The 13,211-nt window shown below is 47.6% G+C and overlaps 1 protein-coding gene across 1 annotated transcript in view; it reads left to right on the plus strand.

The window, feature by feature from the left end:
* Positions 1 to 2,041: 2,041 nt before the first annotated feature.
* Positions 2,042 to 13,211, plus strand: part of ENDOD1 (endonuclease domain containing 1) — a 39,142-nt gene continuing 27,972 nt past the window's right edge. The window contains 1 exon segment of the mRNA XM_040340171.1: positions 2,042 to 2,395. Within this exon segment, the coding sequence (XP_040196105.1) occupies positions 2,102 to 2,395 (294 nt within the window). The 5' untranslated portion in view covers positions 2,042 to 2,101.

A 13,211-nucleotide genomic window follows, 5' to 3' on the forward strand; every position in this document is an offset into this window, starting at 1 on the left:
CAATTGATGGCACAGTGGTGACAATTGATGGCACAGTGGTGACAATTGATGGCACAGTGGTAACAATTGATGGCACAGTGGTGACAATTGATGGCACAGTGGTGATAATTGATGGCAAAGTGGTGACAATTGATGGCATAGTGGCTGTGTTTGATGGCATGGCACAGTGACTGCATTTGATGGCACAGTGGTTGCGTTTGATGGCATGGCACAGTGGTTGCGTTTGATGGCATGGCACAGTGGTGATAATTGATGGGCCCAGTGAGGCTGCAATTGTTTTTTTTTTTTTTGTTTGCGCCCCCCCAAAAAATTTGAGCACCAGCTGCCACTGGTCCCTATGTACAAGGCTCTCTGGGTGGGGGGGGCAGGTCCCTGTGTACAAGGCTCTCTGGGGGGGGGGGGACAGGTCCCTGTGTACAAGGCTTTCTGGGGAGGACAGGTCCCTGTGTACAAGGCTCTCTGGGGAGGACAGGTCCCTATGTACAAGGCTCTCTGGGGAGGACAGGTCCCTATGTACAAGGCTCTCTGGGGAGGACGGGTCCCTGTGTACAAGGCTCTCTGGGGGGGGGGGGACAGGTCCCTGTGTACAAGGCTTTCTGGGGAGGACAGGTCCCTGTGTACAAGGCTCTCTGGGGAGGACAGGTCCTTATGTACAAGGCTCTGTGGGGAGGACAGGTCCCTATGTACAAGGCTCTGTAGGGAGGACAGGTCCCTGTGTACAAGGCTTTCCGGGGAGGACAGGTCCCTGTGTACAAGGCTTTCCGGGGAGGACAGGTCCCTGTGTACAAGGCTCTCTGGGGAGGACGGGTCCCTATGTACAAGGCTCTCTGGGGAGGACAGGTCCCTGTGTACAAGGCTTTCTCTGGGGAGGACAGGTCCCTATGTACAAGGCTTTCTCTGGGGAGGACAGGTCCTTGTGTACAAGGCTTTCTCTGGGGAGGACAGGTCCTTGTGTACAAGGCTTTCTCTGGGGAGGACAGGGCTGTGTGGTATGGTGCCAGGTCCCTGTGTACAAGGCTCTGTGGGGAGGACAGGTCCCCATGTACAAGGCTCTCTGGGGAGGACAGGTCCCTGTGTACAAGGCTCTCTGGGGAGGACGGGTCCCTGTGTACAAGGCTCTCTGGGGAGGACAGGTCCCTGTGTACAAGGCTCTCTGGGGAGGACGGGTCCCTGTGTACAAGGCTCTCTGGGGAGGACAGGTCCCTGTGTACAAGGCTCTCTGGGGAGGACGGGTCCCTGTGTACAAGGCTTTCTCTGGGGAGGACAGGTCCTTGTGTACAAGGCTTTCTCTGGGGAGGACAGGGCTGTGTGGTATGGTGCCAGGTCCCTGTGTACAAGGCTCTGTGGGGAGGACAGGTCCCCATGTACAAGGCTCTCTGGGGAGGACGGGTCCCTGTGTACAAGGCTCTCTGGGGAGGACAGGTCCCTGTGTACAAGGCTCTCTGGGGAGGACGGGTCCCTGTGTACAAGGCTCTCTGGGGAGGACAGGTCCCTGTGTACAAGGCTCTCTGGGGAGGACGGGTCCCTGTGTACAAGGCTTTCTCTGGGGAGGACAGGGCTGTGTGGTATGGTGCCAGGTCCCTGTGTACAAGCCTCTCTGGGGAGGACGGGTCCCTGTGTACAAGGCTCTCTGGGGAGGACAGGTCCCTGTGTACAAGCCTCTCTGGGGAGGACAGGTCCCTGTGTACAAGGCTCTCTGGGGAGGACAGGTCCCTGTGTACAAGGCTCTCTGGGGAGGACGGGTCCCTGTGTACAAGGCTTTCTCTGGGGAGGAAAGATCCCTGTGTACAAGGCTCTCTGGGGAGGACAGGTCCCTGTGTACAAAGCTCTGTGGGGAGGACAGGTCCCTGTGTACAAGGCTCTGTGGTCTGGTGTCAGGTCCCCGTGTACAGGACTGTGTGGTGTCAGTAGAAGGGAGGGATCTCCCGGCAGGCAGTGCGCGGTGCCTGCAGTCGGTCACACTGCGGAGTTGGGTGTATAGTGGGCGGAGTTGGGTGTATGGTGGGCGGAGTTGGGTGTATGGTGGGCGGGGAGTGGCTCCTCTCCTCCCGCATTCCTCTCCTCCTCCTCGGCCGGCAGGTAGTGTGTGCGGTACTGGAGGATGATGACGGTGGCGGCGCTGGTGATGGTCTTGGCGGCTCTGCCCTGCATGCTATACGGTCGGGTGGTGCAGGACGGGGAGGATGGCTTCGCGGAGTGTAATCGCTTCTTCTACCGGGACAGCCCGCCGGAGGGGTTCGCCCACCCGGGACAGGTCCGCATCTGCCAGAGGTACCGGGGGGACCCGCACTCCGCCACCCTGTACAGCACCGAGCACCGGATCCCCCTCTACTCCGCATTCATCTACCGGGAGGAGGCCACCCCGGGGGCGGAGGAATGGATGCTGGAGCCGCAGGTAAGAGGAGCATCACCGGGGACAGTGCGGGATCACCGACTATAGACCAGGTGTGACTATTGGGGGCCATGGGATAGGCTGGTGCTTGCCCATGTGTGACCACTGACTATAGATCAGGTGTGATCACTAGAGACCATGGATAGGCTGACCACTGCCCATAGACCAGGTGTCAACACTGCCCATAGATCACTTGAGACCATGGAGGATCACTTGAGACCATGGAGGATCACTTGAGACCATGGAGGATCACTTGAGACCATGGAGGATCACTTGAGACCATGGAGGATCAATAATCACTGCCAGTAGACCAGATGTGACCATGGAGGATCACTGCCGGTAGACCAAGTATGTGCACTGCCCATGGACAGGGCCGTCTTTACCGCAGGGCAAATGGGGCAGGTGCCCTGGGCCCTGTCACTGTTGGGGGCCCAAAGCAACCCGGAGGACCCCAGGGGACCCCAGGGCCCCAGATGGCAACCCCCCCTTGTTTTATTTATTTTTAAATAAAAAAAAAAAAAATTATATATTTTTATTAAACGGACAATTTTTTAATATATTTTTATTTTATTTTTTATTAAAGGGCCAATTTTTTTTTAGAGGTCTGGGGGTCCCCAGGGGCCCATAGTTCCCCAGGGCCCCGGATGACAACCCCCCTTTTTTATAAAAAAAATCTTTTTATTTATATATATATATAAATATATATATATATATATATATATATATATATATATATATATAAATGTTTATTATTATTATTATTATTATAGGACCCAGGGGTCCCCAGGGCCCCGGATGGCAACCCCCCTTATTTTTTATAAAAAACATTTTTTTTATATATTTTATTTCTTTTTATATTTATATATATATATATATATATATATATATATATATATATATATATATATATATATATATATATATATATATATATATATATATATATATATATATATATATATATATATATATATATATATATATAATTCTTTTTTTTTATTAAAGGGCTCAGAGTTCCCCAGGGCCCCATGTGGCAAACACCCTTTATTTTTTTTATAAATGTTTATTTTTTTATTTTTGTTTATATATTTTTTTATTTATTTTTTATTTAAGGGCCCAGAGGTCCCCAGGGCCCTGGATGGCAACCCCCCCTTTTTTTTTATAAATGTTTCTTTATATATATTTTTTATTAAAGGGCCCAGAGGTCCCAGATGGCAACCCCCTTTTTTTTGTAATTTATTTTTATTAAAAAAAAAATATTAAAGGGCCCAGAGGTCCCCAGGGCCCCAGATGGCAACCCCCTTTTTAACCACTTCCCGCCCGGCCTATGGCCGATTTACGTCCGGGAAGTGGTTATGAAATCCTGACAGGACGTTCCAGAACGTCCTGCAGGATTTCATGCCGCGCGCGCCCGTGGGGGCGCGCATCGCGGCGATCGGTGATGCGGGGTGTCAGTCTGACACCCTGCATCTCCGATCTCGGTAAAGAGCCTCCGGCGGAGACTCTTTACCACGTGATCAGCCGTGTCCAACCACGGCTGATCACGATGTAAACAGGAAGAGCCGCCGATGGCTCTTCCTCACTCGCGTCTGACAGACGCGAGTAGAAGAGAGCCGATCGGCGGCTCTCCTGACAGGGGGGGTTAGCGCTGATTGTTTATCAGCGCAGCCCCCCCTCGGATCGCCACACTGGACCACCAGGGATGCCCACCCTGGAGCACCAGGGTGGACAAAAAAAAAAAAAATGACAAAAAAAAAAAAAAAAAAAAATGACAGAAAAAAAAAAAAAAAAAAGCATAAAGAAAAAAAAAAGATGCCAGTCAGTGCCCACAAATGGGCACTGACTGGCAACCTGGCAAAAATCAGTGCTGCCACCCCAGTGTCCATCAGCGCCACCCCAGTGTCCATCAGCGCCACCCCAGTGTCCATCAGTGCCACCCCAGTGCCACCCCACAGTGCCCATCCATGCCCAGTGCCCACCTATCAGTGCCCATCTGTGCCACCCATAAGTATCCATCAGTGCCGCCCATGAGTGCCCATCTGTGCCACCTATGAGTGCCCAGTGCCGCCTATGTGTGCCCATCAGTGCCGCCTATGTGTGCCCATCAGTGCCGCCTATGTGTGCCCATCAGTGCCGCCTATGTGTGCCCATCAGTGCCGCCTATGTGTGCCCATCAGTGCCGCCTATGTGTGCCCATCAGTGTCGCATACCAGCGCCGCCAATCAGTGCCACCTCATCTGTGCCCGTCAGTACTACCTCATCGATGTCCATCAGTGCCATCTCATCGGTGCCCATTAGTGCCGCCATATCAGTGCCCGTAATTGAAAGAGAAAACTTATTTACAAAAAAATTAACAGAAAAAAATAAAAACGTAATTTTTTTTCCAAATTTTCAGCCTTTTTTTAGTTGTTGCGCAAAAAAAAAAAAATCGCAGAGGTGATCGAATACCACCAAAAGAAAGCTCTATTTGTGGGGAAAAAAGGACGCCAATTTTGTTTGGGTACAGTGTAGCATGACCGCGCAATTGCCATTCAAAGTGCGACAGTGCTGAAAGCTGAAAATTGGCTTGGGCGGGAAGCTGCGTAAGTACCTGGTATGGAAGTGGTTAAAATATATTTTTTATATATATTTTTTATTTCTTTTTTCTTTTTATTAAAGGGCCCAGAGGTCCCCAGGGCCCCGGATGGCTACACCCCTTTTTTATATATATTTTTCTTTATTTCTTTCTTTATTTCTTTTTTTGTAAATGGCCCCCCGCTTCTAAATTTGCGGCAGCCCCCCCCCCTGCTTTATTAATTTTAGGCGGCAGCACCCCCCATCCCGGTTCTCTGCTCCAGGGGGCCCATGCCTGAAGCTGTGTAAGTGGCCTCATAATTCCTGATGGCGGCCCTGCCTCCCGTTAAGCCCCTGTGCTGCCCACAAATCAGGCTGAAAATCATCAGCGGCACGCAGCCAGTGACAGTACTGCTTCCCTTCCCAGTGTTTTAAAATGTACAGCACCCCTGGCTTCCCTTTAGATGTGCACTTCTCCCTTCCTGCCACTGGGTGCTGCTTGCATATAAAAGTGAATTAGAATGTGATTTTATAACATCCCCAGTTTGCTCTTCCTGAGGCTGACTTCTTCATGTCCTGCTCCTCAAGGTATGTCACTGTTTGCTAATCTATATTGTAAATTGAAGTTTTCTGTAGAGTGTGCCCAAAGTCTTTATAATATTTGATGATTCACTGCAGGTCTGGTCAGTGTTTTAAAAAGTTCCTCTATTTTACACATGGCATGGCATGGGGTCACAGCACCGTCTGTCCATTCTGCTTTAGCACCATGGGACCCCATGCCATGCCATGTGTAAAATAGAGGAACTTTTTAAATAACAGACCAGACCTGCAGTCCAGGCTGAGTAAAGCCTCAGAGCAGATGACATTACTGTCTGTATTTAACTGCTTGATGGGCTTATTTTGGGCCTGGCTGGTTCACATGTATGTGTTTTGGCGGCCCACATTTGCGCAGGCACAGCAGCCCATTCATTTGAATGGGCCGCCATGCCTGCGTTTCCTGCAAAGAAAAGCGCATGCCTCATGTAATAGGCTGCGCACACGGCACGCCTATGCCCATCAAGCACTGAAATACAGCACTGTCTGTCCATTCTGCTGTCTGCTGTGACTTATCTGCAGTTCCCGCACTGTCAAACTTGCTGCATTTTTAGATGTTTAGGTCACGCTTTTAAAAACACAGTGCGTTTGTGTGTGCAAGAACTGCAGGTAAGTAGCATGGTGCAAAAGCAGAATGGATTTCAAGGCAACTGTATTTTTAAAATGCTGAATGCACCTTTTTTCTGCAGGAAACAAAGGCATGGCAGCCCATTTAAATCAATGGGCTGCTGTACCTGCACAAATGAGGACCGCCAAAACATACATGTGAACCAGCCAGGCCCAAAATAAGCTGGAGGGGGGCCCAAAAAAAAATGTTTGCCCTGGGCCCAAACCATATTAAAGACGGCCCTGCCCATGGATCACTGCCCATAGATCAGGTGTGCTCACTAGAGTCTATGGATAGGCTGATCACAGCCCATAGATCACTAGAGACCATGGAAGATCATTGGAGACCATTGAGTATCAATGATCCCTGCCCATAGATCAGGTGTGATCACTGGAGACAATAGACGATCACTGCCCATAGATCACTAGAGACCATGTGTAGGCTGATCATTCCCTATAGACTAGGTGTGAACACTGCCCATAGATCACTGGAGACCATGGAGGATCACTGCCCATAGACCAGGTATGAGCACTGCCCATAGATCCCTGGAGTCCATGGAGGAGCACTGCCCATAGACCAGGTATGAGCACTGCCCATAGACCAGTTATGAGCACTGCCCATGGATCACTGGAGTCCATGGAGGATCACTGCCCATAGACCAGCTATGAGCACTGCCCATGGATCACTGGAAACTATGGAGAGACATTGCCCATAGATCACTGGGGACCATGGATAGAATAAAGGTTAACTGATGGTCATTGGAAACAATGGATGATCATTGCCCATTGATCACTGGAGATGGATGGGGGGGGTGATCTTTGCCCATAGACCAGGTGTGATCCCTGGAGATAGTAGAGGGGGCTCAATGCCCTTAGATAACTGGAAACAATGGAGGATCATTGACTATGGGGCACTGAAAACAGATGTTTCCATCAGTGCCTTTAGACCAGTTGTTATCACTGCCCATAGATCACTGGGGACCATGGATGGGCTGATTAGTGGAGACAATGAAGGACCACTGTCCATATATCGCTGGATAATGTGGAGGGGGGAGTTACTGCCCATAGGATCACTGGAGACCGTAGATGAAGGGCATTGTGAGCAATGCCAATAGACCAGGTGTGATCACTGGAGACAATAGATGGGTGTCCTATGATTACTGCCCATAGATCCCTGGAGATAAGGGATGGGTGAGGGTTCAGTGACCGCAGATCCACTGGAGACAATAGCGATGAGTCCTGTGATCACTTTTAATAGACCAGGTGTTCTCACTGCCCATAGACCTGCTGCACACTATTTATATGGCAACATTTGCCATCAGTGTAAATGGCCATTTGGGCAGTGTATGGGGTTGGTAGTCATTGACATAAGTGGGTGATCACAAAATCTGTCCAATGACTCTCCACCTGGGGAATGTTCATGTATACCCATGCACCTGCCACAAAGTCCTCAGGGGAAGGTTGATTGCCCAGGATGGGCGTTCCTGGATGGGCGTTCCTGGATGGGCACTCTTGTTTCCCAAGGATGAGGCCTGTATTGTGGTTATGAATACCCACATTACCTCGAGTGTCCATGCCTATTCCAAGACAGGGGGGTCCTGCTGTGGTCAGTTCTTCTTCCCAACAGCATCTTATGTCCATGGGTACCCCAGTGGTAATGATGTAATTTATGTCCTTGTAGTCCTTATGCACTCAGTCCTTGGCCCAGGTGGGCAGCAAAGTGGAGGCTTATCTGGCCGTGGATGATTTGGAGGCAGATGGGTAGACTTTTTAATGTTTTTCTTTGTTGGTGAGATTGGTCTGTCATCAAGAAGATCAAAGACCCGGTGGACCTGCCAAGATTTTTTTTACCTTTTTTATGACTGAATTTCTGGAAAATAGATCAATAATTTTTCTGTAGAGCAAAAGGAATAATTGCTGGTCTGGTAACCCCAGGGATCAGGGTGGTATGTAGGGTTCCCCAGGGATCATTGTGGGGGGGCTCCCCAGGGATCATTGTAGGGGGCACCCTATGGATCAGTGTGGTACGCGGGGGGCACCCTATGGATCAGTGTGGTACGCGGGGGGCACCCTATGGATCAGTGTGGTACGCGGGGGGCACCCTATGGATCAGTGCGGTATGCGGGGGGCACCCTATGGATCAGTGCGGTACGCGGGGGGCACCCTATGGATTAGCGAAGGGTTCCCAGGGATCAGCACGGTACGCGGGGGGCACCCTATGGATTAGCGCAGGGTTCCCAGGGATCAGCGCGGTATGCGGGGGGGCACCCTATGGATTAGCGCAGGGTTCCCAAGGGATCAGCGCAGCTTGTGGATCCCTTGCGTTGCTACGTGCCAGGCTGCTAGTGCGTTATTTAATTGCACACACCAAGGAATGTATTTATTTACATTTGAGGCTGCCTAAACCTTACTGTTATCAATGTGAATGGACTGAAAAAAAAAAATTACCATCAGTAAAGATGAACACTATTAGCTAGATTCAGTAACATTGGCCTAAACTTGCGGCGGCGTAGCTTAGCGTGTTTAGGCTACGCCGCCGTAAGTTGGCTAGGCAAGTACATGATTCACAATGTACTTGCCTGCTAAGTTACGGCGGCGTAGCCTAAAGCGGGCGGGCATAAGGGCGCCTAATTAAAATGTGTGTAAGGGGGTGTGTTTTATGTTAATGGGGCTTGACCTCACGTTTTTGACATATTTTTTTCTAACTGCGCATGCGCCGGGCGCCTACATTTCCCAGTGTGCATTGCGGCTAAGTACGCCACTCGGGCCTATTGATTTCGACGTAAACCCCGATTCACGGACGACTTGCGCAAACGACGTAAAAATTTTGACGTGGGAACGGCGGCCATACTTAACATTACTATTCCAACTAGGGCCTAGCTCTAACTTTAGGCAGCCTATCTCTAACGTAAACGGTGTAAAAGTACTGCGTCGGCCGTACGTTCGTGAATCGGCGTATCTACTAATTTACATATTCTTCGCCGACCGCAATGGAAGCGCCACCTAGCGGCTATCCGAAATATTGCAACCTAAGATAGGACGGCGCAAGCCGTCGTATCTTAGATATGTTTAAGTGTATCTCTGATTGAGAATACACTTAAACATAAGTCGGCGTAGATTCTGAGTTAGGTCGGCTTATCTACTGATATGCCGGCCTAACTCTTACTGAATCTACCTATATATGAATGAAGGCACTGGTTTAGGCCTGAGCAGTGGTGGGGGGATTTTAAGTGTGTTGGATTCTTTTGTCCTATAGTTTTGATTTATTTATTTTTGTTGTTTACACAGTAACTTTTATTAAAGTAGATACATATAATTTAAGGGTACAAGTTGACAGACACATATGCAAAAATGATTTCCTTAATAGGGCGGTCTATGATATATATTCCAATTTTTTTTTTATGTACATTTTATTTTTGTGTTTTTATTTTTGTTTTATATATATATTTATTACACTGCAATTTACTTCTTGTTTTTGTATATTAAATTTTTTATGTGTGGTTTTTTTATTTTTATTTTTTTTATTCAATTTTTAATAATTCTAATGGCAGCCAGTATTTTATTCTTGGTGGCCCTAAGCTGCTTGGCTGTCCGCTTTTAAATGTTGAATAACTACCAATCTCAGCAAGCCCTCTCAGTTGAGTCACTGTCTTGGAATGCATATGACACTGAACAGATGCAGATTACGCATATCTGCAGGTTTGGCAGCAGTTCCCAATTTTGGGCCGGTCCCTGGCTTTTAAAGCTTTGTCCCGGGAAATAACACAGATTTTTTTCATAACTAACAAACTGTATAATATAATCTCTCCATAGGAATGTTAGTTTGAGTTCCTGTGATCTATTTGCATCAATCTACTCAACATTAGTTCATTTATTATAGAGGATTTATATAGCGCCAACAGTTTGCAATTCATATAAAGGACATTATTATTGATAATATGCAAGATTTATATAGTGCCAACAGTTTGCAAGTCATATAAAGGACAATTATTATTATTTATACAAGATTTATATGGCGGTTTGCAATTCATATAAAAGGACAATATTATTTTAGAGGGTTTATATAGCGCCGGCCGTTTGCAATTCCTATGAAGGACGTTAATAACTATTATTTATTTTATATTAATAATGTCCTTTTTATATGAATTGCAAATTGCTGGCGCTATATAAAGCCATATTATTATTATTATTATTATTATTATTATTATTATTATTATTATTATTATTATTATTATTTATTATTAATAATATTGTACTTTGTATGAATTGCAAACTGTTGGCACTATATAAATCCTGAATAATAACAATTATAATAATATTATTGATTTATTTAGCGCCAACAGTTTGCGCATCGATTTTCCACAATAATATAAAGGAATCGCTTGCACTCCTTGGCAGTACTGTGTTGAATCATGTGAATATATCGGATTAAAATATGTCAAATCTTTAAGATCTTGCATTTTCCCTTCCTAGGTCTATAATAAATGACCCTGGTGTACAGGAGTGCTTTGTATAAGGGATCCTTTGATGTCGGTATACAGAATATACAGGTCTCCATGAATTTTCTCAGTTAATCTGCAGCCGCCGCACTGAGCCTGATTATTCTCTTGTAAATATATTCAATTCATGATTGTAGCCGTTTGCTTATTTAATCGCAGCGTTGCGGGTTCTTTGCACGTAGCCGGAATAATCAGCGTTTTGTTGCACGCCCCACCTCGCCTTTCAGCCAGCCTTCATTACACAGACATGTGGGTTTGACAGGCACTTTCACTGACAGCACAGAATGGGCTTTTAAAATAATCGGTCTATTTTGCATGGCTTTCCGCTATTTATGGAAATCCAGCTGACGGCTACGCCGGGCAGCTTTAATGTGACACAGCATATTGTGACAACTGCGGATTGGGGGGTGGAGAAATGGAATCTTGGTGGATCAGCTGAAAAGAATTAAGTCCTTGTATTTACTGTAGCAGATCGGGGTGACGTCAGCTGTGAACAAGGGGTATTGTCACCACGCCTCGCTTCCCTGCTGGTTGTGTTTGTGACTGGTGCCGGTGTCATTGTGTCAGTATGAGTGACACATCGCTGGGCACATCACATCAAACAATGCCTTTTACAGGGATAGCCATTACAGCTTTGTTTAGAAAAATAAACCCTGTTCTCTCCACCTTGTAAAAGCCATAGGAACGCATACAAGCTTTGGAAATGTGATCAAAGGGAAGGTTAACGGCACGTAATTCCAAAGGAATGAATGCTACATAGGTGGGGGCAGGCGCAGTACGCGTTTTGCAACCGTAAAAGCCTTTTGTAGAAACTAACTGTCTTTCTCATCAGGTAACACACACACACACACACACACACACCTTGGCCCAGATCCACAAAGAAATTACACCGGCGTATCTATTGATACGCCGCGTAATTTCTACGATGCCCCGTCGTATCTTTGTTTTGATTCCACAAAACAAGATACGACTGAATGTGGGCTCGATCCGACTGACGTACGCCGTCGGATCTTAGGTGCATATTTACGCTGGCCGCTAGGTGGCGCTTCCGTTGATTTCCGCGTAGAGTATGCAAATGAGCTAGATACGGCGATCCACAAACGTACATCCGCCCGGCGCATTTTTTTACGTCGTTTACGTAAGGCTTTTTTCGCCGTAACGTTACCCCTGCTTTATGAGGCGTACGCAATGTTAAGTATGGATGTCGGGCCAGCGTCGAATTTTCCGTTGTTTGCGTAAAACGTTCGCGAATAGGGCTTTGCGTAAATTACGTTCACGTCGAAAGCATTGACTATTTGCGACGTGATTTCGAGCATGCGCACTGGGATGCCCCCACGGACGGCGCATGCGCCGTTAAAAAAAACAAAAAACGTCATTTAAGTGAGGTGAAGTTGAATTTACATAACACGCCCACATCTTAGTCGTTTGAATTCCGCGCCCTTACGCCGACACATTTACACTACGCCGCCGTACGGCGCAAATTCTTTGGATACGGAAAATACACTGTAAGTAACGGCGGCGTAGTGTATTTGAGATACGCTACGCCGGACTTATAGATGCGCCGAGGTACGTGGATCTGGCCCTTTGTGTGTGTGTGTTCTCGCTCTCTCCCTCCTAGGCAGTGGTTACATTATATGGTTTTAGAGGAATGTTTTCTGCTCAGGTGATGAATCGGCTAAGCAGGTCTTCAGCTGGGTATAGACACTAAAGGGGCAGTGCCATATGCCAGTGTATGCCAACAGCCTTCTGGTGGCTTGTGTTTAAACTAGGGTTGTCCAGATACCGATACCAGTATCGGTATCGGGACCGATACCGAGTATTTGCGGGAGTACTCGTACTCGCGCAAATACCCCCGATACCTAAATAGAATACTTTCCCCCCCCGCCGCTGCCGCCGCATCGCGCCTCCGCATCGAGGGACATGGCTAGAGGGACATTGCTGCATATGTGAGGGACATGGCTAGAGGGACATTGCTGCATATGTGAGGGACATGGCTGCATATGTGAGGGACATGGCTAGAGGGACATGGCTAGAGGGACATGGCTGCATATGTGAGGGACATGGCTAGAGGGACATGGCTGCATATGTGAGGGACATGGCTAGAGGGACATTGCTGCATATGTGAGGGACATGGCTAGAGGGACATTGCTGCATATGTGAGGGACATGGCTAGAGGGACATTGCTGCATATGTGAGGGACATGGCTAGAGGGACATTGCTGCATATGTGAGGGACATGGCTAGAGGGACATGGCTGCATATGTGAGGGACATGGCTAGAGGGACATGGCTGCATATGTGGGGGACATGGCTGCATATGTGGGGGACATGGCTGCATTTGGGGACACATTTAAAAAAAGTATCGGTACTCGGTATCGGCGACTACTTGGAAAAAAAGTATCGGTACTTGTACTCGGCCCTAAAAAAGTGGTATCGGGACAACCCTAGTTTAAACCTTTGAAAGGAAGCGCACTACAGACACCTCTTACTAGAGGCTTGTTGGAGGGACAAGATATTCTAACCTGTGATCTTCATTATCTGCGGGTGGCTAATAGACATTGGAATTGGA

The sequence above is a fragment of the Rana temporaria genome, chromosome 2 (assembly GCF_905171775.1).
Source record: "Rana temporaria chromosome 2, aRanTem1.1, whole genome shotgun sequence".
NCBI classification, from domain to species: Eukaryota; Metazoa; Chordata; class Amphibia; order Anura; family Ranidae; genus Rana; species Rana temporaria.